A 26336-nucleotide genomic window follows, 5' to 3' on the forward strand; every position below is an offset into this window, starting at 1 on the left:
GCCAGCAGTTAGAAGACCCACCTCCACACCCTTGGGAAGCACTGTTAGAGTACCCCTTTTAATTCATGTAATTTTCACATACATGGGAAGAGACCCTACTTCAAATACCTGCCCAGTACTTTAAAGCATATGTTATGCCTCTTATGTATGTTCTCACTCCAAATTAGATTGTAAACTCCCAGGGGTGGCTTCTAGAGCCAGTTCAGCCTTTGGGTACTACATGAAGAGGGTACACGTAATAGTTTGAAAAAATAAAAAAACCGGCATTTTTAAAAGTTTAACACATTTATTTAAAATACAATTTATAAAATGTTTTTCTGCATACTTAGGAGCACTTCCATGGGGAGACAGGCAGCTGTGTGCCCTATGGCAGACCCACACCACTTTGCACGTATCTGAATATACACACGCACACACACGCACACACACACACAGGAGAGAACCATAAAGTGCTCCTAAGAACACACACAAAAAACCCTATAAACACGTATTAGAACAAGAGCTCTAGCCCCTCTGCAAACAGGGCCTTTGACTTATCCCAACACTGATTTCTGGACAGGATCACTGACCTACTGTCCATCTGGAAGAGGGGCCTAGTGGCAGGTTTCTCCAGGAACGTTCCCCCCCCCGCCTGCAGGTTGGAAGCATCCTGACTGACCATGCTATACAGATGACTATGTTGGAGAGGGGTGCTCTGGTTAGCTCTCCCCACATAATCTTATTAGTTGTGTGAGGTTGATCTTAGAGGACCAGATTTTGTCCTATGAGCAGCTAGCAAGGTCTTTAGACCCCTAGTAAAGGATATCAGGTGGCAGAAAATGGATACTGTTGTCCTAACATTGGCAAGATATCTGAAGCTACATCAAGAGGCTTTTGCCAGCAGTTGGCCATCCAAAGGAACAGCTATTTTAATTATCAATTAAGGAAAGGCGTGGTGACTACACAATTATTGCTAATGTCTTTTCCCATCCTCTTCTCTTCTGCCCACCCACATCCGGCTACTCCTCCCCATCAGTTTCTTCTTACTTCCATGAAGAAGATATTTCCTGTGAAGCAGCTGATGGTGGCTTATCCAGGTACACATGCAGCACATTTCAAGCCCTACTTGAGAGGAAGTTAGGTAAATATCAGATTACAGTCTTATAAAGCCACAAGGACTTGAGCCCAACTGCAGGGCTACTGGAACATCAGTACACCTGTGCCCACCTCTCTATTACAGCAGAGTAAAAAAATGTAATCCTTTAACAAGCATTTCAAGGGCTCACTTGATTTAGGGAATCAGAGGGGCAGGACAGAAAAGAAATTCAGTTAAAAGATCAATGTTTAGTAGATTTCATCTTTTGTACACAGGTAGTTTATTTTACCAGTTATTTGTTTACTGTATTTCTGTACATGTCTTGGTTTACTGTATGGGGTGAATCCCATACAACTCACTGTAGGCAGAAATTCTGTACAGCTGCTTCCTTTCACGCAAAAGTGGATGGGTTCAGGTGCTCACTATTCAACCAATTAAGCACAAACTGCGGCCCATATAATATTGCACCAGTACAGAATACAACCTTCAAAAATCAACTGTGCAGAAAGGCAGCTCCTGGAAACACAGTGAAGCAGACTAGCCCATGGTCATTTTAGGTGAAGGGACATCTAAATCCTTCTTGACCTCTAGCTGCTGACACTGAAAGACAGTGCGTTTCTGTACCACACAGGCTGTCTACAGTAACTTGTTCTATCAATATGCTGAGACACCTCTAGTACTGGAGACTTTCCAGCATACAAAATACATTCTTGTTGCCCCAGCAATAGGAAACTTTAGTGTTCATCTAATTCCTTGAAACAGTTAACATCGAGTTGCTCAGCTTTCCTTGTTATCTAACAAACAGTTAGACAATGCATCGAGACAGTATGGGTACAGGAGAAGCCACGGAGTAGCTGTATATGACAGGCTTGCAACAGCTGATTTGGTGGTACCTTAAATTTCTCTTCCATGGCCCGGAACCATTCCTTAGACCCCTTTTTTGGGGGGGCGGGGCTGGAGGCCAGAGCTCAGCGGAAAACCATTTGTTACCACCAATGCATGAAAACAGGGATTTTTTTTTTCAAATTTTATTGAACATGGGTTGTTCCCGATGTCTATGATTTCGGGAAGTAAATGCATCCAATACAGCACTGGAATTGTACCATAAGCCATCGGTCCATCACAAGCCACTTAGGGTTCAAACCTTTGGAGCAGTGGTTGCCCAGCCTCCTGCCATATGTAGCTCTCTGACAAGCACATGCTTCACAGAGGTAGGCTCATTACTATGGTTTCCATGCACTGACCGGACTGGACCAGTACAGCACTGAACTAGTCTACTCTTAGCTTGTAAACCTAGACGCAACAGAGCCCTGTTCCTTCACCCTGCTCCCTCTGCTGGAAGCAGCAGGTGTCGCCGTGGGATCTAGCTACATTCCCTTCTCCCCAAACACAAGAAACGTATTGGATTTTTCCTCAAGCCAGCAGAAAACTAGCCATGCTTATGACAGGTGCAGTAAGGGAACTAGGCCACTGGACTTCACTGGTTTCTGGGGCCAAGGCAATTAGAAAGCCCAGGTACCTAGAAGTCCCCTTCCATTTGATTGGCAGCAGTGGAAATACAGAACAAGAAGCTAAGCTTGCCAAACCCTAGCCATTATAGTGTGGAAATTCATAGAAACTCCTTTTTTTAGAACACTATCAACTACCTCTCTCCATTAAAACAAACTAAACAGTTAAAACCCTTCCCATGCACTTGTTTTAAAGTTGATCTCAATTACAAACAAAAAACAGAAAGCTCCTTTGAAACAGAACTCGCTCCTAAGTGAGAGACAACATGCACGTTTGGGGAGGCCATTCTTCTTTTCAATTCCAGGTTAATGAGTATGATAAACATTATTGCTGGCGCTAGCTTCAACTGAAGTGGCACACACGACTCTCTGCACCTGTTCAGAGTCCTTAATGTACCCCCCTTCCTTTTACAGTGACTTGGGACAGCCCTCGTCGGTGTGCCAATCACAGTGGGTGGAGCAGGGGGTCACAGTGCATGGGGTTCAAGGTCACAGTGGGCAGAGCAAAGGGATCACAGTGCAAGTAAACCAAGTAGTTCCCTCTGCTCAAGTCCATTTGTCCACCACGGCAGTGCAACCCGTGGCAGCTGACCCTGCTTTCGACAGCATGATCTCTTGCTCAGATCTATCTGCGTTGTTTGAAGCCTTGTGAACCATCAGGACCTAGTGGCTGCCGTATCACATTATTGGGCTGCCTGGAATCTTCTGGCTGGGAAATCCTTGTTGGCCTGCAGGAAAGAAATCAGTCTTAGAAAATAGTAACACGGCTCACCCCATGCAATTGTAACTAAGGCTTCGTCTAGACTGCAGGCTTTTTGCGCAAGCAGCTTTCCTCGGAAGAGATCTTCCACAAAAACTTCTTGCACAAGAGAGCGTCCACACTGCAAAAGTGCATCGAAAAAGCAATGCGCTTTTTTGAAAGCGAGTATCCAGACTGCCCATATGCTCTCATGCAAATAAGCAAATAAGCAGTGATTTCTATGGACAAAAAGGCATTCTTCCTCGTAGAATGAGGGTTACCAATTGCGCAAAAAGCCCTCTGATCTTTTCATTTACTTGCGCAAAAATGTGTTTGAAGTGTGGATGCTCTGCAAGCTTTTGCGGAAAAATGGCTGTTTTTCCGCAAAAACTCTGGTGTAGATATAGCCTAAGAGGGAATTTTTCCATCTTTCAGTGGAACATCACAGCCCTGGCTAAAGAGCTATTGACAGCGCTGCACTCTCCAAACCTCAAAGACAACTGAGAATTAACAGTGCTCAACTTCTCCAAGCCCTGCTCTTCAGCAGCCAAAACCCTGGGGAACTTTGAAGTACAAGTCACTACCTGCTCCAGAGTGCAATCATCCTGCTCTGGTTTTGTCACCAACACCTTTGTTCACTGACATTCTTTAGGAACATATCACGTCTTTTTTTTTTTTTTTTTTTTTTTTAAAGAAAGCCATTTCAACGGTGTACCTTTTCCCACCCAAGGCAGCATCCATTAAAAAAAAAAAAAAAAAAAAACAACCTAACACCCACAACCTCTCCCACCCAATTTCTTTGGAAAAAAGCGGCTGCTCTATTCAAACAGGACTCCAGGTTAAGCCAAGGTTACGTTTAGTTAGAGAACACACTAGGGATGTTAAATTTCGATTAATTAACTAATTGAATAGTCAATGGGATTTCCATCACCTGTTCAATTAGTTGATAAACATTTCAAAGTGGAATGCAGAAGTTCTTAAATCAGAGAAATGCCTTTGAGGACAAAGCCTTAAAAGCCCACATATGTAAACACCTTTTCTTACAATAAACATTTGCTTTCATTTCTGTGCATCTGAGCTACATGTGCACATCTGCTAAAGCAGTATTTCTCAACCAGTGGTACGAGTACCCTTTAGGGGTACTCAAGAGACATCTCCAACTGAAATTTGGAGAAAACTGAATTTTTGTTTTAAGTTTTATAGCATTTTATTATTTTTACACTTTTTCCACCCAAAAAATTTCATTTCCCGCCTGGCTATGATTAAGTTGTTTAAACAAATGTGTTGCAATGGTAGAAAAAAATTGTGTCTGAAAACTGTAGCTACTGGGGCTACTTTTTCTTTTTTTTTTTTTTTTAAAGGGGAACTTTATAACAAAAAGATTGAGAAACACTGTGCCCCAGCTCTCAGTGGACTTTATCCTGCATGTCATGTGAAGTCATAGGTATTGGTATAGCTTCTCTTCTCTCTGGAGGACTACTATCGGTCATTTGCCGAAGCAAGAGTTAGATCAGAGACATGCTAGAATTGCCATTATGTGTCAGCCACTCACCTGTCTAGAATGGGCTTCTCCTGTTCCTCTTCTGGGCTTGCGCTGCCCAGAATTCGTTTTCTGGCTTCTGCGTACTCTGCCTCTCTCTGTGCCAGAGACTTGACGGGAAAAGCTGGTCTGCTAGCAGAGTTGGGGTTACTAAGCACACCGTTAGTCGTGGGCCTCTTTAATATCCTGATCTGTGGAGGAGGACCTGAGGGAAGGCTGTCGTCCTGAATGACAATCGGCACTTTGGGAGGAGATTTTGATTTTCTGCTATTTAAGAAAAAAAGACAAACATTTAATTAGTATCTGGATCCCACTGGCAAAGTGTTATCTGCTCTGAGCAGGAGCTCTGCCAGATGGATACCATCTTCATGACTAGCCAGTGTCATGCAACAATTAAAGATTTAGTTATAATTATATCATCAGACGTTTAGACTTTTTTCCTCAGGGTGAAGGGGGAGAGAAGAGAAGGGGAGATGTGGGGGTAACGGAAGGAGGAAGATGTAAATTGGATTTATATCACTGAGAACAGTGACAAGGGATATATCTGTGGCAGCATGGGATGAAGAATGAACATTCCCCCTATGTAACCAGCCCAAGCCTGAATACAGCCACAAAAGTTTCACTGACACACAGCACAGGAAGTCAAAAAAGGGTTGGTACATGAAGGGGTTACTTGGCTTTAACCCATCTCTTCATTCTACTCCCAGTTTTGTTTTGGTATTTTAAAATGGCTTCCTTCTATCTGCTCTTGAATACCCCACTTCAGAGATCAAATTTTCCCCAATGATCTTTCAGCTACACTGCCATGCATTAGAGTTAAGAACATAAAATTGGTCATACTGGGTCTGACCAAAGGTCCATCTAGCCCAGTATCCTGCCTTCTGACAGTGGCCAATGCCAGGTGCTCCCAGAGGGACTGAACAGTACAGGTAATCATCAAGTGATCCTACCCATCGTCCATTCCCAGCATCTGACAAACAGAGGCTAGGAACACCATTCCTACGCATCCTGGCTAATAGCCATTGATGGACCTGTCCTCCATGAATTAGCTCAAAGTGGAGGTTAATTACCCACTACATTTGATGCATCTAATGTAATTACCCTACTCTACCAACTCTCTGAACCTGCAAGCATCTAACTCCAGGCAGGGGAGCCTTTCAGACCAACATCTCACCATTACCTTTCCTTTTGCGTAATCTTCAGTTTCTTTTCCAACCGTCTATCTATTTCCTGTAATGGGTGTGAGAAAAACAGTGTGAAATTTCTGAGTCTACTAGAAGACACATTTCTTTAGCCGTAATGTAAAAGTGAGACAAGACTCTTGCTTGCTTGCAAATCACAAGACACTAATCTGAAAAATGCCTTGCATGAAAGGGTCACGTACATTTCACTATATTCACTGATATTTGCAGCAGGGAAATTGCAAAGTACATTTGGGATCTATAATAATGGCTTTTGTAATGATTCATGGCGATAGAGTGGCAGCTTTAAAAAGTTCATCTAAATGGAACAGCATCTTTGATCCCACAGGATTCCCCAAACACGTAAGCCACCGGTGAAGCATCAAGTGAGATGTGACTGTTTAACAACCAGAGTTACACTTAACAGTTCTGCGCACTATTCACTGTGTTGAGGAAAAGGAACATACAACTGAGTGTCTCTGGTCCAGTGACGTTGGGACGGACCACTGGGGTAGCTGCAGCTGCTTGATTACATCATGCAAGTGGTAACTAGTAAGGCTCAAGGAAGTTCCAGCCCTCAGCCAGAGTACCTCCTTACAAGTTCTCAGCCCATCTGCTAGATTACAAAGCTATTACATGAACTCAACTCATAACCAGAACCACTGTGAGAGCTTGATCTGAAGGAGAGAGGCTGTCTATATTGCCATCACCAGCCACACAAAAGCATTAACAGTCTATTTTGCCAACTGCCATTCATGCAGCTAACCGGGGTTTGCGTAGCTATTCCCCATTGTACCAAGAACAGGGAAGAAATGCAAGTGCTAAGTTGCTAAACAATCCTACCTGATACTGTATACATATGGTTTACTATTGATTGTGTGGTTCTAGAGCCACCAGCCAGAGCACCCTCTAGCCAAAAGCTCAAGTGACTAGATTGAGATTTGTAGTAGTAGTACCAGATGGCAGCTTCATAATGTTCCACTGAATTGAGAGTTCAGAAGCCACAGTATTCTGGTGGTGCAAACTTTGATTTTAACTCAAAAAAGGCAATGAGTGGTTTGGTAGGTTTTTCAATTGACAAGTTAAACCAAAGTTAAGCTGACTAAGACATAGTTCTAGGCACCTGCAACCTCTTTTAACCTCAAAGACTCCTAATACTCTCAGAAAAGTTAACAAGCTGAAATGCCACAAAAAAGTTTACAGGTGCGTGTATTAGGGATGTAAGCGACTAGTCGACTACCCAATACCCGATAAGCATATGCTTATTGGGTAGTTGAGTAGTGACTAGACTAGTTGCTTCCCCTCAGAGAGAGGCAGCAAGGAGGAGAGCAGGAGCTGGTGTTAGGGGGAGCTGGTTTAAAAGCCAGTTCCCCCAGCCCCGTCCAGGCCTGCGCTGCTTCCTGCGGCTCCCATTGGCCAGGAACAGCGAACCGCAGCCTCTGGGAGCTACGCTGGGCCATGTCTGCAGACGCTCAACTGCTTTGTGGCCTGCCAGCAGACAACCTTGATAGGCCAGGAGCCAAAGGTTGCCAACCCCAGCTTAAGTGGGTCTGCCATGGATTACTGTATCAAGAGTCTGCACAACAGAACTGATGGTAGAAGAACCACCTTTATAGGGCTGCTCTCTCCCACCATCCCTCTTATTTCTGTGTTCTATTTCTTTCCTCCGCATGACTTCTTGCAGTGCAATTCGTTGGTCAATTTCAGGACTCCTCACTAGTCCACTTCTAAAGGATGAAATGGCAATATAGAATCAGCTTTCCCCTGCTGTTATCGCCCTCCTACCCTTTCCCTCCTTGTCACACCCATAATCCTCACCGGTGTGAGGGTTCTAACTTGTCTTGGTAAAACCCCTGACGTTTTGCAATTCATGTCCTGTTATGAGGAGATATTAACCATATCTTTTCCCTTGAAACTAACCAACATGTCAGGCTGGCATTCCTGACCTTTGTTAGGAATTTGTTTTTAAATTAGATGTTACTATATTTTGAACTTGTGGTAAGAAAATTCCAGTTTAGTTTGCAGAATGGTACCTATTCAAATTGTGTGGCCAATGTGCTGGGCAGTGTCCCCTAAATGGCCAGCAAAATAATTCATGACATTAGTGACCACTCTTCCACATGTCTAGTAGTCCATAACACTGCATGCATGTAGGGCTTGAAAAGCTGATGAACCCCATGAACCATGGTCACCACCTGGAAACTGAAACACGATCACTTTAGGGGTTCACAGCAGTTCCTTACTCAACCAATTTCATCTACTAGATCATATGCTGCGTTGGGTCACTGAGCTATGCAAGGTAACACATTAAAGTTAGGGTCTAACTTATGGCCCTTAAGTGCCAGAAACACAACAGCAACTGGAAGGCACAAGCTTACACAAGAGGAAGACTTACTATAAAATATCATGTGGCATATACTCTAATTAGCTGGGTTGGTCATGCTGCACAAGATCGATGCTATTAGTCTTTTAAGATTATTGAACTCAATTATGGGAGGATACCTCATCTTCTTGTTTCCTCACTACAAATAATGACTTCCTATAAACCAGGTTTACATAATAGTTAAGCAAGTTAATTTACATTCCTCCTTTCCCCCGCAAAGGGATCCATGAATAGATTACTAAATTTAGTAAAGAATTCTCATATGCTGGTTTTGTCTCAGTCTTTTTTTAAGATTCAAGAGAATCCAATGGAAAGCAGTGTTTTGCTTATGCTTTGACGTTAAAAGCCTGTTGTGAACAGGGGCTAACAGAAGCTGTATACTTATTATGAAGTTAGTCTTTAATACAAATGGATGGCGATGTTGATATTAAAGACAAATGCTACAAATATCAAGATCAACTGAAAAAATAATGTCACATCCACCATGAGGGAGCCATTCAGAACAAAAGGCAAACCCACCACCACTAACGTCTAGTCACTTTGTTGAGATTTCTATTCACAGGACTAGTGTTATGTATGGATGTGAAAGTGTAACATGCACAGTTACACGCAGCCTATGTATCAGAGGCAGCAGCATGGGGGGGGCACCCGAGGTGAGAGCTGATGCTCATCTCCTCCATGTAACTCCTGAGCGGTTACACATTTACTTGAATAAACGCATCTTAACATCCCTACTTTTATGCAGCATGTATTAGAAGGGGGAGGGGGGCGCCAACCCATTACAAAGAGCAAAAATAGTGGTAGATACAGTGCAAAGAGCCAAGGGAAAGAAGTTGTTGAGCAAAAAAGCCAAAAAAACACTGCTCCTTTAATAGCCATGTGTGGCCCAAGCAGGCTTCCGTTGGCCATAGCATCAGATCTCGCTGCCCCAAGCGGCGCCCTGCCCAGACAAGGAAAAAAGGTCAGAGCAGGGGAACACAGAACAGGTTCGGGAGCCAAGCCGCGGATGCAGAAGCCTCAGTTTTTCCTTTGAAGAGCTGCATGTGGCTCGCGAGCCGCAGGTTGGCCACCCCGTATTAGAACAAGGAGATGAAGGGAATCCATCTCCAAGGCAACCCAGAGATACACATTCCAGGCATCTTTTGGTTGGAGTTGACATCTAGTTCTGCACTGAACTGGGGATGTAATTGGAGAACCATGTCTACCTGGTATTTGTGGTGAAGACATGGAAAGGGAGATAAGCAAGAATTAGTGTATCATGAATAGCTTAAATCAGAGGTGAGCAATAATTTTCACAGGAGAGCCACTTAATGTATTTTAGTACATGGTCACGGGCCGGTTCCACTCTGGATGGGATGAGGACTGGGAACTAGTCTCCCCCCCAGAGCTGTCCGGAGCCAGAAGGTTTAAAGTAAAAAAACATAGCAAAGGGCTTACGTATCCTGGCCCAGGCACCCAGGACTGCTGTGGCTATTTAAAGGGATCAACTGCTGAGGTAGCATCACAACTGGGAGCCCTTTAAATACACACTGCAATCCTAAGTGGCTCCCGGAGAACTCAGTAGGGGTGGGGCCAGGATCTGCAAGCTCCAACCCCTGCCAGGGTAGCTTCACAACCAGGAGCGAGGAGCCATTTGAATAGAATCCTGAAGCCTGAGCCACTACCTGCAAATTTGGTGGCATGCACAGCAGAATATAACAAAAAAGCGGTCAGATGCAGTATATAGGTTGGATCAGGCCCCTGGACCACATCTTGCCCAGCCCTGGTTTAAATTGAGGTTGAGTCCTCATCTAGTTCTTCTGTTGTCAAAATATAGCAAGTGAAGGAAATTCCCTGAAGTTCCCTAGTGGCAGAATTTCCAGAAAATAAATGATAATTTGAAAATAATGATAATTTGCCTTATTTTTGAAGATTTTTCTGTACATGTACAGTGTTTATATTTCAGATGTACTGTTCTGTGTCTCTTGCACAGGCTATAATTTTTTGTTAAAATTAGCGCTTAATAAATTAGATGAGTTCCAGTTAGGTCTAAAATAAAGCAGAATGTTCAGTTCTGGTAACCTTGGATATTAACATTACAAACTTTTCTTTCCCCCAGTTAGTTTACTTTATGAATTGCACATTGTTTTACTACAGTATTTCTCCTGCATAGTCAATTTCTCTCTTACTGAGAAGCTCCTTATGAACAAGGGAACAGAAAAAACCAGGCAATATTCTCATAAGATTTTCTTTCAGAAAGGGAATAATTTGGGTGTTTTTTTTAAAAGTTGTTCTTTCCTTCACTTTAAGGAATATTAAGGAAAGAAGTTTAGTGTGAGCATCCTTGGAACACGTGACTAACAGAAGAATTAGTAACAATCTTAACCTCAAGAACTGGATTGGAATTATTTTGTGGAAATAAATAAAATTTACAAGCGAAAATGCCAAACTTCCATATTGGTGGAGAAGACTAATAGTCACTAATGAGAGAAATATTATGCCACGTTAAAAACACTGGAACATTTTGGAGTGATGGTTCGCAGCTGTGCCCCTGTCTGTGCTTTGTATAAGTTAGTGAGGAACACTACCCCTCCCCTAAATCCTGCTCACTTTCCTCACTTGAGTAATCCCATTTGAGAGTGAATATACTGAGTGGGATTGGGATTTATGAGTTATGTCCCTCAGCAGCAATGTTAAACAAGGTCCTTTCTACTTAATTTTAAGGAAGCAGTTAAAGCTCTACTGGCATTTCATGAAGAGTAGAGGGATAACTCTGAAGACCTGGCTAGTACCCTTTACTTACTGAGAAGTATCATGTAGCCGTTCAATCATCAATATCCAACTTATTGCTTTATAAGATGTCCTGGGATGCCCTTGAGCATGAAAGGCATTAAATACAACTAATTTCAAGATGTGTAATTTGTTTCCCCAATTAATTTCTCTTCTCAGAAACTCAGAGGGGCAACGTCTGGGACTGGGTGCGAGCTGGCAATCAGCTGATTCCTGGCTCGCACCCAGTCCCCACTGCTCCCCAACTCCTGTGGAGACGGTGCTGGGGGGGGGGGACTGTTTTTTTTTAAGTGGGAGGAGGGGGAAGAGGGCAGAGGAAGAGACTACTTGACTATCTGAAAAGCTTTTGCTTATCAGACAGTCGACTAATCACTTACATCCCTATTCAGGACAGCCAAGTATTTTGACTAGCTCTAAAAGCCTTGAAATAGTATTTCACAAATTCCTTCATAATCCTCAAAATTAAAACACATTCTTGTATCTCATATATTTTAAACCTCATCAAGAGCCTAAGATGTAAACTTTACACTAAAGCCATATTTGTACGATTCTTTACCCACACTAGGGATGTTAGGAAGCATGTAATCCAGTAACCATATAGCCGACAATTTTGTCAGTTACACAATTAACTGCTGCAGATCTGCACCGAAAGGAGCTTGGGAGCAGGCGTGCAGTCAAGCTGGCTCAGTCCCAACTTGTGCCAGGTCCCAGAAGCTACTCCCGCTGCAGCTTCCAAAATATTTTAAATTCAGACAGGCAGAGCCGTAGGGGGTTGTTGCGTGTAGCCAGTAACGTTAACCGATAAACATCTGCTTATCAGTTAATTGTTTAACCGGATACACCATTACATCCCTAACCCACACATTAAAATCCCATTGTATTCCACTGACTTTAATGGATAATTATTTTATAACAAGACGACAATGCTAATTGGCAGTCACAGGGTCAGACCCTATAGCTCTTCAATAGCATTTCCCCTTGGCTGTTGCACTTTGATCACACTTCAGGTTGGTTAGAGTTTACTAAAACAGACTGAGAAAGATCATAAGTTAAACTCCATATTAAATATAGGGAGACAGCATGATTTACTCCTTGAAACAGGAAATTGAGTCTGAAGATTTGAACTCTGACTGCCACTTGCATGCCTCTATTAATCCATTTCACAGTGCTAGGAGAACCCCGACTGCAAAGTAGGATACAGCAAAGACATAAACAAAACAAAAAATGCAGATCAGAAGTACAATCACTACTCTGCTCAATCACTTTTATGTATCACCTGGGCACTAAGTTACGAAAACTAAACTGCCTGCTTCCCATGGTACACCACATAGCAAGATGAATCGTAGCCATGGGCCAGGGTTCAAAGTCAACTTAATTTAGACTTTGAACTACACCACGCTCAATTTTAAGCCTTTACAAAGAGGCATTAGAATTCATATTTTAGCACTTCTCTGCTGAAGAACCTACAGCACCATCAGCTGAACACTACTACTTCAATATAAGATGGTTGAGCAAATCTGAAATGTTACCAATAAGTCATCTTATTAAGTTGCTAAGTATGAGGCCAGAATTTGAGAATGGAAACCAGTTTATGAAGAACAAAAAGCCATGCTTAGATTACTATCAGTTTCTCTTCAGATATTAGTGAAATCACGTTTGGGGAAAAAAGTAGCACAGCAGTACTGGAAATGGCTGCTGCTGAAATTTACTGAAAGAACTACATTGATGTTTCTGTATTCTACATGAAGATTCAATAGCTACATTTTTTAAAGTCGCAAACTCGAATCATTTACTTCACTACAAGCCTGTACCAGCTAATTGGAATTTGGCTTACAATAGCGAGTCAGTTTTACTGAAAGATCAGACTTACTCTGACTACTAAAGCAGTGAGGATTATCATCACTAATATCTCTGTTTAGACTTACAACTCCTCTTTCCAGCCCATAAGCAACAGCTCTTCCTTCCTATCAAGTTCTAGTAATGGTGGCATGTTCTAGTAAAAGATGCTAAATTGTATCTCTGGTATACCATGTATCATGACTAAGTTTTATGCAAGCATTTTTACAAGTCTGCAGGCTTTCCTTTGGCTCTCTACTTTTATACAGCAACACTGTGCTGAAGAGCAAAAAATGAAAGGTTAAATTCCATACAGCATCTGTCAAAGTACTTGGCTCATGAACTCTGAAGCTGGAGGAACATATTTGTTGCTGTACTGGTCTTCAAAGTAGACAGCCAAAGAGATCATCAGGATTTTATAAATAACTATTAGTCAGACCCAACTTACAGCTGCAATTACCTTCACTCAAAGTAGTAAACGAACAGTAAACTCTGGAGGACTTCTGGCTGTGTGTAAAAAGCCAACACTATCAATACAAAACTTATCTCGGTCTTAAAACGAATTACTAAACAGAATTGGTGGCACAGATATAGTCCATAATTCACAAAATACCATTGATAAACAGATGATCAAGCCATCATAAAGCAGGAAAATTAGAGTTCAGGCTAACATACTGTTAGCTCCAAATGACTTCCTTTTCTTCACATTCCCCTAACAGTTACAAGGCAGACATTCTAGCTTTGAAGGAAAGTGCCTAGTGTGAAGTCTACTCAGTTTAAAAAAATAAAATAAAAAATGATTCTAGGTGCCTGCCACCCATGTTTGTTTTAGGATTACTTCTAAAAAATGTTGCTCTATAGACGTTCAGACAGACTATCACAAACAGGAAACTTAAGTGATGTTAGTGGCTAGGATGCTAGGCTTGGACTTGGGGGAAGATGTGTCTGATTCCTTGCTCTGCCACAGACCATGGACAAGTCACTACATCTCTCTTCATGGCTCGGTCCCTCCCATCTGTAAAATGGGAAAAAGCAGTATTTTCCCTACCTCACGGTGGGGAGGGTGTGTGTGTGCGTGTGTGTGAGGGTAGCTACATTAAACATGGATTGCTGAGATATTATAGGAATGGAAGTCAGATAAGGATCTTATACAAAAATGCACAAAGTAAACCAACTAAAAATCATTTCTTCCCCTTTAGTTACTGTTCTCATCTTGGGTATTACTTACAACAAGATTCAGGTGAGATTTAAATTGATATCCCTTTTAATTCTCAATTAGTTAATGGTGACCAGCAAAGACAGGAGTTAGATTTATATCACATTTGCTTAAAATAAGAATGTTAAGAGGCAGATAACTGACTAATCATGTAGTTGATACAATTTTTATCAACTACATGATTAGTTGATATGGGGAAGTGCTCTGTCCCAGCTCGTGCCGGTCCAGGAGCTACCCTACTGCGGCTCTGCAGTTTAAATGTAGGAGGAGCCAGGTGTGCACACAGCTTAGCTCCTACATTTAAACTGCAGTGCCACAGCAGGGGTAGGTCCCCAACTGGTACGAGCCAGGACAGAGCTGGGACCACTGCAGCCCTGCATTTTAAATGTAGTATAGAGCCTAGCAGCTCTTACTATGTTTAAAATGCAGAGCCTCAGGGGTCCCGGTCTGGCGTGAGCCAGGACTGAGCTGGGTTTGCTCAATCCCAGCTCATGCCAGGTCCAGCGACCTCTGCCTGTGGCCAGCCAGGATCACTGCAAACAGAGGCTGCTCCAGCAGCAGCCTCTGTTTGTGGCGGCCCAGGTTGGCCACGGGCAGAGGCTGCCTCAGGGCAGTCTCCCCTAGTCCCCCTTCTTCCCTGCTACTTCATCTGATAAAGGCGGCAGCAGCGCAGGGGGAGGGCAGGTGGCACGGTGGAGGCAGTGCTGGGGTGGGGTGGTGGGAGAAGCGACTTTTAAGATGGCTCCCCCCCCCCAGCACCAGCTCCTGTCCCCCCCTTGCTGCTTCTGATACAGGGGCAGCAAGGGGGAGGAGGAAGCGAGTAGTCAACTTGACTACTCACTTACACCCTAACTTAAAAGATTTTTATTTTAACTTTTTCTGTTTTCTTTTACATTAAAAATTCAAGTCTCGTCTGCCCTAGAAGACTCTGGGTATGTCTACATTTCCATTGAAGGCATGACTGCAGTACATGCAGACTTGGGATGTAAAATATAGTCTAAAAACATAACCATCTAACTGCTAAAAATCCTAGCAGTTACAGGCACTTCAGGCTCTGTAGTATAAAGCCATTATATAAAGGTAGAGCCCTCACCGCAGGGTAACAACCATCTCCCTGGGAACGAGGCGTAACTGTAACGGAAACTGATAAGTTGATGCATCACTAATGCAAACATACCCAGGCTAGTTTTATTCTACCTAGCTCAGGTACCAATACCAGTGAAGCCACAGAGGCATGTGCTAGCCACTTGAGCATGTGCCCAGACTCCCCAGCAGGCTTGTACTAGGACAACTAGCTCATGCTACTACAGCTTCACATTCATTGATGTCTAAGATTAAAGCTATCTTGGGTATGTCTATACACTGTGGTGCAGACATACCTCCTGATGACAGGACATGACAACACTTAAGAGGGAAAGGCCATTTCCAGCCGATGTGTTTGAGACTGACTCTGGCAATGAACATTATGAAGTTTCACCAACTCATTTTTTCATTTCAGCTGTGAGAGCATAAAGCTTACTGCAGAGCCTTCAGCGAGAGATTTTCAGCAGTTACATGATTACCCTACTACACTATTTTTAACATCTCTACAGGAGACATGTATAAATTCAAGTGAAATTTTTCATATGGAGTCTTAAAAGCCTACACAAATTTCTATTTTTATTTATTTTTTGCCTAAACTCCTTAGGAATACCTATTTAAACAACTGAGATATTTTAATATGTACGCATACATTTTTAAAGGAATCTCATTTACAGAATGGCTTATACATTTTTCCAAACCCACCCGTCTTCCATGCCACAGTAGAATATTAACTACCAATAGTTAAGTACTTAACGTGTGTTACTTCACCTGCCCATAGTGCTTCTCCAGATGGAAACAGAAATGTAGTTGCGCTCCACCTGGTAAGCTCTGCATGTAGTAGTCATTGGGGATGCTCTACGCCGCACAAAGCATAGGTGAAGGAGAGAGAGAGGAGAAATAGTGACCCATCAGCAACAGATGATCAGGTCAGTTCACGGGCTCTTGCCCATAGCTGTTCCTTCCTGGTTCTAGTAGCAGAGTGATTCCACTAAGGTAGTTCTCAAGTTGTATGGCCTTGAAGCAGCTCACATAGAAGAGTAAGTGTGTCTGTCTATAGATGTATTTAGTATGGAAAGTATGCTTTTATCCATCATCTCTTCTCTCCCACCATTCCCTGTTTCTTTTTTCCTGTGGGACCTCTCTCTACCACTGGTGGCCCTAGCAGTTGGAAGAAGCAGCAAATCTAGCCACCTGCTAAAGAGGTTGCTCTGCTATCTAGGAGACGAAACAGGAGCTACCCTGGAGGGGGAGATGCCAGTCACCAGCTGGAGCAGGCAGTAAGACCTGTTACAGGCCTCAAGAGACTGGACAACTGTAGAAGCAGCTGCAAGCATGGACGAGTTAGCTGTCCATAGAGCAGTGAGAGTACTGCTGCACTGAGGATTACAGAAGTTTCACTCTGTTGGACAAGAGGACCACCACTAGAGATGAAATCTTAAGAGAATTTTAGAAAGAACTACCAAGAGCGTGTTGACTGAAGGTGGGGAGGAGAGGGAAAGTGGGTGGAAACCTAGATTTCTTACATTCTTTCAAGTCATTGGTCTGAGCAAGAATCACCATCAACAATCCTCTCCAGATGAGAGCTATGTACCTTCTTCATGGAACATTTTAATAAGGAGGAGGAATTAACGCCCATGTTCTGGGCAAATTCTAATAGCAATGATTCATCGCAGCACTGACAGACTGAATAATTGCTTCACTAGCAGACACCATCACACCACTCCCAACATTTGTTAAATGTGTTTCAAACGTGTTTCAAACAAATTGCAACCCAATAGCCTTTAATAGGGGGAAAAAAATCATAGCTTTATCCAATTAATGATAGGAAGAAATAAATTAACAGCGCAAACAAGGAAACAGACATTGTACAAGACCAAATGCTATCCATTCACAATTTAGGAGATCACTGTTATTTACCTTTCCTTTCTCTGAATACTGAAGGTGCTAGTGCACTTCGCACTAGAGCGTACGTACACCATATCGGTTACTCACGTACGCTATCACCCAAATGACGCCTGCATTTCAGGGATACTGAGTGTAAAACAACTTTAGGACTCTTCCGAACAAGAGGCACTAGAATCATGTAAGTTGGTGCTCTGGCTACTGAAGATAAAAAATGAGTGACGGATTGTTTCACTTCAAATCCCAAAGGGAATACTGGGTAATACTAAACCCATGCACACTCTGGTCTTTCCCGGTCACGGCACAGCAGCAGGGATGAGCCACAGCCGCCCCGAGTGTCTGTCGAGGAACAGACCATGCGACCCTCTCAGCAGAGTGACCGGCAGAGCGTCAGCACCTGCCCCGCGGTTTCTTTGTTGCCGGCTGCCCCTGGAGGTGGGAATCCCGACCCCAAGCCGCAGCCGGAACTCTCAGGCTTTTTCCGCCAGTGAGCCAAAGCCACGCCCAGAGGCCCCGATCCGCAGGAGCGAGGAAGTCGGAGACCCCCGCGAGTCACCACCCGCCCGGCCCGACCCAGCACGAGTGGGGCTGGGCCCAGCACACGCAGCCCTGCCCCCCGCGAGACACGCGCGCCCGCCAGCTGCTTCTGCCTCGCCGGGCGGCGAGGGGCGGGGGGCGCAGCAGGAGCGCGGACGCGGCCCCTTTAAGAGGCCTAGCAAAGGCTCAGGAGCCCGGGCTCCTCGCTGCCGCCCGGAGGAGCCCACCAAGGGCAGGGGCCCCGGCCGGGCCGCGCTCGCCGGGCCGCCTCCCGCGCGCGGCCGGGCGGAGCCTGCGCTCACCCCGCTGTCGGCCGCCTCCTCCCAGCTCTCAGCGACCTCCTCATCTTCCATTTTAAGTCGCCGCCGTCGCCGCCGCCGCCGCCAGGCCAGCCCGCTCGCCCCGCGCATGCGCACGGCTCGGGCGGCCGCGGCGCCGGTACATGCGCGCTGTACGTCTACCGCGGCCTCCTTTCGGCGCGTGCGCACTTCTGTGCGCTGTTACTCGCTCCCCTCCCCGCCCGCGTGCACATGCGCAGTACCCATTATAGAGTCAGGCGCATGGTGGAGCCGGGAGAGTCCCTCCGGCAGCCACGTGACCGCGTGGTACCCACAAGCAGCCGGCCCTGTGAACCCACGTGACCACATGGTAGCCACAGGCAGCTGGCCCCATGAACACAAGAGGAACTGGAGATTGCTGGGGAAGGACAGGGGGGCTTGGCCAGGCAATGACTTTTCAGACAAGAGGTCTGGGGCTAGGACCAACAGCCTGAGGAGGGTGATAGAAATGTAGCAGTGTTAGTCTGCTGTAGCTGGGAAAGAGGATGGGACCAGGAACTAGAGCTGGGGAAGCGATTGGACTGTGAATGGGTCAGAAGAGGTCAAGCCCTTGGGCAACGTGTATCAGAAGCAGGGGAAGGCACTGCCTTCCCAAACTGCCAACTGTGGCCCCACCCTCATTTCATTCCCTGCTTCAGGGCGCCTGGGCTTCAGACATGCTGAGAATGAGATTATATGTGGCCCTGCTCTGCCTGTGCTCCGGGGCTGGGGAAATTCACCCGAAGAAGGAGCAGGAGCTGGACACTTGCCCCTACTCTTGAAGGGGGAGCCTCGGAATCCATGCAAGGATAAGAACTTTTTCTGTAGCCGTACGGGAAGGCCTAAAGCAGGGGTGGGCAATAATTTTTTACCAGGGGCCACTCCCAAGATTTTGGAAAGTGGTCAAGGGCTGCACTCTTCCATGATATTAATGGAGATGCGGGGTCTGGGATGGAGGCTGGGTGAAGAAGGGAACTTGGGGTAAAGGATTGGGTGCAGGAGGGAGCCTGGAGTTTGGGAGAGAGTTAGGATGAAGCAAGTGGTTGTGACTTCGGGCAGGGGACTGGACTGCAGGGGGTTGGGGATGTGATCTAGGGTAGGAGGGGATTGTGATCTGGTGCAGGAGATTGGGGTGCCAGATCTGAGAGGGGGTGTGGGTGTAAGAGGGAGACAGAAGGTTTGGATATGTTAAGTGGGGGAGGGGCAGAGAGTTGGGGCAGGAAAGGGCTGGGGTGCCAGAAGCAGGCTGTGGCCAAGAGACTTACTTGTCAGCTGCCAAACTAGCCTGCCTGCCTTCCTGCAGAGCTTAAAATGTTTCCCAGCCAACCTGCCTGCCTGACCATGTGCTTCCTGAATATGAGACTATCTGACCCTAGGAGAGGGGGCGTGATTCATCTTAGCTGCCTGTTATTCTAACAAGCAGCTCCCATTGGTTGGTTTTTGCCAGAAACCGGCCAATGGGAATGTGCTGGAGGCAGGATGGCTCTTAAAACTTCCCCCCTTCCCTCCAGTTTTAAAACAGAAATGGCGCCTTGCCAGCCACGTTTCCGCCTAGCACGTGGGGCTAGCTGGGGAGCCTGCCTCTGCGGGCTGGATCCGATGGCTTGGCGGGCTGTATTTGGCCTGCGGGTCATATTTTGCCCAGGCCTGCTCTAGGTCCCTGGCAGTGGGAGGAGATTTCTCATACTCCCCCCACCCCCAGCCGATCAGGCTTGGGGTAGTGGGGAGCACACAAAATCTCCTCCCCCACTGCCCCCTTCCTGAAATGTTAGCATGGTGCTCTGAAGTGCTGTGTGTTTCCTACAGGACAGGAGCAGGGCAGGAGGAGACATTGTATGCCCCTAGCCCCACCCCCAAGCCCTGATTGACCGGAGGGTGGGGGGAGTGTGTGAAGCCCCTTGCTCCATGCCCTTGGCACTTAAAGGGCTGCATACTCCCTGGTCTCTAGGCCCTGATTGGCCTGGGAGTGGAGTCACAGCAGGGCCTCCATGGGCCGGATCAACCCATTTAGTGGTCCAGATCTGGTCTGTGGAGGCCTTTTTGCCCACCCCTGACCTAAAGCCTCTGGGCTTCATCTGCAGCTAGACTGAAAGAGCAGCAGCCATTAGCTGATAGCAGGAAGTCGCATAGGGTATGACTACACTTGCACCCTCTTTCGAGAGAGGGATGCAAATGCAGCTGAGCAAAATTGCAAATAAAGTGCGGATCTGAATTTCCCACACTTCATTTGCATAATCGTGATCCGCTGCTATTTCAAAATACCCTATTTCGAAATAACAAACGCTGTGTAGACACGGTTATTTTGGGAGAAAACCCTTCTTCTGAAATAACCGGTAAACCTTGTTGTATGAGGAATAAGGGTTATTTTGGAAGAAGGGTTTTCTCCCGAAATAACCATGTCTACACAGCATTTGTTATTTCGAAATAGGGTATTTCGAAATAGCAGCGGTCTGCAATTATGCAAATGAAGCACGGGTAATTCAAATCCTCGCTTCATTTGCAATTTCGCTCAGCTGCACTTGCATCCCTCTCTCGAAAGAGGGTGCAAGTGTAGACATACAATTTAGATGGAATGAAAGTATGGGTATTAAAATAGTTTAATATCAGGCTGTTAAGAAGGAGATCCTGTCCTAATGGCACCCAATATCACAAGATAAAGAAACAGATCTCAGGATGGTTAAAGAAAAGTAGTTTCTTGCTAGACAAAATTAAGTTATCAATAAAAACAGTGAACAGTCCTCTGGCACTTAGAGACACCTTCTTGCTCTCTGGGGCTCTCCACCATCCTGTCCTTCTGGGCCAGATTCTCTGGTCTCCCCCCAGATAAGGCACAGAGTTGTGGTATCTACCCCTCCTGAAGACCAATGCAGACACTGAACCACTTCAGCTCTGGGAGAATGTAGTTCTGAGGCACAGCACTCAGGAATCTTGCCCCCAAAAGGGATCAAAACCGGAAATAAATCCATCTGTTTCTGAGTAAAAGTTTTACACAAAGAAAGCTCATGAGGATATTTGCCTTCTCACGAGCAGCTTTCTCCATGGCCATGTGTATTTCAGTGTTAAGCCTCTTTAAGTCAATTTCTTTTATGTTCTGCCTCCTTCTCTGCTACCTGGACTCTATAAAGCTCCAATTTCATCTGAACCTCTCTCTTGCTCATTTTGCTGCTTTTCCTGCCTCTATTTCCCTTTCCCAAGAGAAGCAAACAGAAAATACCAAACCAGTAACCACTTTGTTCTCTAAACACCATATTTAGCACACACTTAAAATCACTGCTAGCATCCAGAGCAATCAGCTGTGCACATTTGTCCTCCTCAATAGTCGGGGTTGTAAAAGCCTCATTCTTTATTGTTTTATCATTATGGCCCCCCCACCTCTCTATTGTTTATCTGTATGATCTCTGTCTGGTTTTTAATTTTTTCTGTCTGCTGTATAATTAATTTTGCTATATGTAAATCATTTAAGGAGGTGGGATATAATTGGATTACATTATAATTATACAATTACAATTATAATTACATTACAATATAAACTTAAAAAACAACAAATAGTCTGGTAGCACTTTAATGACTAACAAGACATGTAGATGGTATCATGAGCGTTTGTGGGTACAGCCCACTTCTTCAGATGATCAGAGTGTTGGATGTCCAGGATCAAAATAAATAGGGGAGAAGGGAGTGGGTGGTGGAAGAGGAAAAATGGGAGGGAAAGGGGAAACCAAAAGAGGCAGTGGGTAAAAAATATCAAGGGGAGAGCTGAGCTGGAATGTAATAGGAAAAACAAATGGTCAGATGGCCAGACTTCGTTAGTCTTTAAAGTGCTACCAGACTATTTGTTGTTTTTTAAATTTTCCTTTATAGCTAACTCGGCTACCCCCTGAAGCTTCTGAACATTACAATATGTTAGGATTGGTTAGTAACATTTTAGTAAAATAATTGCTTAAAGTCTAGCTAAGTAGGACTCAAGTTTCACTATATAAACTGCAATCCAAGAAGGAGACCAGCATGAGAGGAAAAGAGGGAACTGAAAGAATAAGAAAAAGGAAAGATGTGGAAGACTCACTAGGCAGGTGAAAAGGGCTGGCTGGGGCATGCCCCCCATCCTGAACTGCCCCAGCCCTGAGCCTAGCCTCCCCCTCCTCCGGGTGCCCTTTGTCTAACACTGGTGAAGTCTCCTGACTTGAAAATAGTGATGTAACTGACTCCTAAGTATGTTACAGGGATTAGATAATGAAGTTGCCTGTGATGACCCAGGAGAGCCTTTTCATTCCTATGTTCTTGGTCCTTCTTTGTGTGGTCTATGTGGATTGTGTTGTCACAGTCCTCACCTATGAGCTTTAAATCCAGCTCATGCTTTGAATGCTAGAGGTTGATCGGTAGTTCAGAATCACTGCCTGCCAAGGGGCAGTCACACTGTGACATTCCACAAACCATTAATCCTTCAGTTTCCTGGAAAAATAACTTATAACATCCGGGAGAGCTTATATTTACTCCTCTTCCCTTGATAGCGCTCCAGTGGTGCCAAGGTTTCAAAAGAACCCTTTGAACAGTGGTTTAAAATTAACTAATTCAAACAGTGGTAACAAACTCCAACTCCATCAGCGCTTGGGATGCATCACTGGGGCAAGAATGTAGGTCCTGATCTTGCAAGGGGCTGAATGTCTTTGGCTCCAAGTGAAGTCAAAGGGGAATTCGGGTCACTCAGCCTCTTGGCATCACTGGGCTCTCAGCAACGCTCCAAGGGCTGGTGTAGCGTTACATACTGCAAGCAGAATGGCGTTTATCTGTAAATGCAGGGGACAGAACCTAATTTGAAGGCCCTTCTGTGCCTCTTGTTGTTATTTCACTGGACTCACCTGAACTTCTGGTGCACAGATTAGATATAATGGGCTGAAAAAAATCTCTGGTGCAAATCCCCTTAAATCTGTCACGTTACACCAGAGGTGAATTTGGCCATGCACTTTTCCTAGCTTTGTTTGTTATTGTGGACACTGACTACAGAGCAACTCATTAGATTTATTTATATTTCATTGATTTAGATTTGCATTATGAAAGACTCCTATGCAAGGAGTCTATGGCCACGCACACACTCTCTCTCTCTCACTCACTCTTACTGGAACAAAAACTCAACTTGGTTGTCTTCAAAAAGTTCTTTTTCACCTCCATTGTTCTGGGAATGTGCTCACAATCCTCCCCCAAGCCTGAGGAAAGGTGACTGAATGCAATTACCTCAATGTATCAGCAGATGGCAACTAGTGTCATATCAACTCCACCTAAAGTTGCAGCATCATGTTTCGTAATAGGGGTTGGATCCAATGTTCCTTGTAAGCTTGAACTGAGGAGAGATTCAAATGCTGCCCAGCTCATTTCTGCCCATGTGTTTCTACTGGTGGTGCACATGGCTCAGTGCACATAATACTTATTCTGCCCATGGATGGAAACAAATGGAGGGAACATTGCTTGGACCCACACATGGACAATGCATTGCATGGAGTCAGAGGGGCAGGGAAAGCGTGCAGCACTCATAGAGAAGCTGATCTCCAAGTGTAACATTAGGATGCTTCACTGCATTGCTGCATCTTTCTAGAATAGGGGTCGGCAACCTTTTCAAACCAAAGAGCCAAACTACATCAACATTCAGAACAAGTGGTCAACAAAGAGCTGTATAAGAATGCAGGAGTCAGGGCAGGGGTTTGAGGGTGTGGTGGGACTAAGGGCAAGGGGGGGGGGGCTGCAGGAGTCAGGGCAGGATTTGGGGGGCTAGGGCACAGGATGGAGGTGCTGGAGTCAGGGCAGTGGCTAGGGGACTCATGGTGAGGTGGGGATGCAGGAGTGAAGAGAGAGAGAGAGTGTGTGTGGGGGGGGGAGGGGTTGGATACATGGTGGGGCTTAGTTCAGAGGGAGTGTAGCGTGAAGAGCAGGAGTCTGGAAGGGTTTACCAAGGCTGCCTGTGGCAGCTAAGATGGTGCTGCTTCGGGGGGGGCACAGTTTCTGAATCTCTGGCATCCCTTCCAGTGGAGGGGGCAGATGGCGGTTTCTGGGCCCCCAGCATCTCTGGGGGGCAATGGTTTCTGGCCCTCCCTCAGTGTGTCCTGGGGCACAGGAATGCTGGGTTGTGGTTCCTGGTCTATGACTCCATGTCTCCTGTGGTTGGGAGCATCTCTTGGAGATAGAGAGGCTACCAGGCTGTGATTAACAGCCCCTAGTTTGTCCTGCAGATGGGGGGGGGGGTGTTTCAGGCAGTGGTTTGTGGCCCCCCAACAGGTCATGGGATGGGTGGAGTCTTCCAGGCCATTGTTTGCAGATCCCCGGCATGTCCTGGGGGGCAGGGGTTCATGGCCTTCCCCTGTGTGTTCTGGGGAAGGGTTGAAGCTGGGGCTAGGGCCACGTGGTGTCTGCCTGGCTGCTCCTGGGGCAGGACTGTGTGGTGAGCAGCTGCCCTGTGTGCTGGGGCTGCACTGTGGTCTCAGGCCCAGGAGCAGTTGCAGTGCAGCTCCAGCACATGGCTCTGCTAGGAGTGGCAGCTGCTGAGGCAGCCTCACAGCAGACCGGCTTCAGCTCCGGCAGCCATCCACCACACGTCCCGCCCCAAGAGCTGCCAGAGCTGGTACACCTCGACCCTGGTCCCAGGAGCAGCCGCACTGCAACCCATCTTTCGCTCCAGCAGCTGCCTGCCACGTGTTGTATGCCAAAAGGGCCATATTTGGTTCTGTCAGGTGCCTTAGGTTGCCGATCGCTGTTCTAGAAGGAACTGAAACCTTCTAGGATGGATTTGTGTCTTGGGCAATGAAATAGGTGACAATGTTTGTGATGGTTCACTCCCCCATGGTGTATGAAATTATCTTACGAATACAAATATGCATAATGCTTTGGACAAAATACCTAATATAAGCTATCAATTTTAATGTCACAGTCTGCTGGATCTGAATGTCTTATTTTGGTGTATGAATCATTCTTGTATGTAAACTTAGAAATATGGGGTATGGATTTTTTTATGGGTTTAAATGTGCAAATGAAAGTCACCAAGGGTGTCTCCAGTGCTCTGGCAACCTTAAGAACTGGGTGATCAGCTGAGTTTTGAGCAGTGGTTAGTTCTGGAAAGACATGTGACTAAGTCAGTTTATACTGGTATACCAGTTTAACCTGGTAATTTTCCATGGAAGGAGGGTGGGGTGTAGAACAAAGGATTCCCACCCAAAAAAAAAATCTAATCTGGGAAGTGAGCAATCTCTTGGTCTTTGGCTGGCATGACACACCCAAGAGCAGGGCTACTCAACCTTGGAAGCTCCCAGGGCCACAGTGATACTCACAGCACATGCCGAGGGCTGCAACTTAAGGGTGGCTGCATATACGTGCAAATATATATGCAAATATATGCAAATAGCTGCTTTCACACCGAATACAAAGATTAAGGCATGACTCCACAACACACAGGCCCCATTTGAGTCAGTTCTGCTGACATTAATAAAATTCAATATTTACCGGATTTCTACCCACTGGACCAGGGGCTGCCCATCCATACAGGCGAACTAGACGGTCGCCCAGGGCGCCAGGTCAAATGGGGAGCCAAATGGTGGTGCAATATCATTGATGGGTTTGGAGGGGGGGGGGTGCCAATTGCATGGTCCGCCTAGGGCGCCAGTTGCTGGCAGCTAGTCTAGGGCTGCCCCTGCACAGGACAGCACCTTTAATGAGCAATGACAGTCCAGGAATTTAGCTACTAAAACGTATCTCAAGAGAAGACCATGCTATTGGCTACTTTTTTGTTTTGGCTTCACAATAGTCTAGTTCTCACTGCAATTGACCTTCCAAACATGGCGCCCAGGATTGGCACTCTCCCGCCATAACTGTCCTTTTCAACATGGAGCCATTCATTGGGTTTGCCCTTCCCAATATGGCGGCATCACCACCCCGCTAGTGACCTTACCAATAGGGCGGCCGCCATGCCCCACCCGCTCCATCTTGCGTTTCTTTACCTGACAGCAGCATTCCTTCCTGCGCGAAAACCGCCCTTCCAAATATCGTTTGCCCTTCTTCGTTGACCTTCCAATCATGGCGCATCTCCTGTCTCAGGCATGTTCCTGTCACTGCCCCGTTCAGCTGTCCGTTTTCGCCCCATCATTGCCCTTCCCAATATGGCGGAGGACACAGGCCTGTTTCCTCGCTATGGGCGGCGGTGCCCCGTGCGCGACCTTCTCAGCATGGTGCCTTTTCCCGCCCCATTTCACGTGACCTTCAGAACCCGATTTCCGG

The 26336-nt window shown here is 45.7% G+C and overlaps 1 protein-coding gene and 1 long non-coding RNA gene across 9 annotated transcripts; one reads left to right on the forward strand and one right to left on the reverse strand.

Annotated features, from left to right (window-relative positions):
• Positions 1-266: 266 nt before the first annotated feature.
• Positions 267-26192, reverse strand: SZRD1 (SUZ RNA binding domain containing 1). Of its 7 annotated transcripts, none has more exons than XM_075906304.2 (5): positions 18072-18265; positions 16099-16185; positions 6043-6092; positions 4875-5126; positions 267-3311 (listed from the first exon to the last, which is right to left on the reverse strand). In XM_075906304.2, the coding sequence occupies exons 1-5, from the start codon at positions 18177-18179 to the stop codon at positions 3209-3211; spliced, it is 600 nt and encodes a 199-aa protein (XP_075762419.1). In that variant the 5' UTR covers positions 18180-18265; the 3' UTR covers positions 267-3208. The 7 variants fall into 7 exon arrangements, with proteins under 7 accessions (XP_075762419.1, XP_075762418.1, XP_089629227.1 ...); XM_075906303.2 differs by having other exon boundaries at positions 4875-5129; positions 18072-18261; XM_089773101.1 differs by lacking the exon at positions 18072-18265 and adding an exon at positions 17248-17999 and having other exon boundaries at positions 4875-5129.
• Positions 9567-16632, forward strand: LOC142819402 (uncharacterized). 2 transcript variants are annotated; one of them, XR_012897270.2, is made up of 4 exons: positions 9567-9704; positions 14231-14271; positions 16109-16256; positions 16496-16632. It is a non-coding gene; the product is annotated as an uncharacterized LOC142819402 (long non-coding RNA). The 2 variants fall into 2 exon arrangements; XR_012897272.2 differs by having other exon boundaries at positions 16493-16628.
• Positions 26193-26336: the final 144 nt, after the last annotated feature.

Source organism: Pelodiscus sinensis, chromosome 24 (assembly GCF_052426305.1).
Source record: "Pelodiscus sinensis isolate ZL-2025 chromosome 24, ASM5242630v1, whole genome shotgun sequence".
NCBI classification, from domain to species: Eukaryota; Metazoa; Chordata; order Testudines; family Trionychidae; genus Pelodiscus; species Pelodiscus sinensis.

What these genes read in the sequence shown, in the direction of transcription:
- SZRD1 (XM_075906303.2), bottom strand. Translation starts at nt 18,179, where the DNA reads ATGCGCGGGGCGAGCGGGCTGGCCTGGCGGCGGCGGCGGCGACGGCGG. An exon ending in TGGAGAAGCACTATGGGCAG is followed by an intron (nt 6,093 to 16,098) that starts GTGAAGTAACAC and finishes CACCCATTACAG; the next exon opens with GAAATAGATAGACGGTTGGA. An exon ending in AAGATTACGCAAAAGGAAAG is followed by an intron (nt 5,130 to 6,042) that starts GTAATGGTGAGA and finishes TTTCTTAAATAG; the next exon opens with CAGAAAATCAAAATCTCCTC.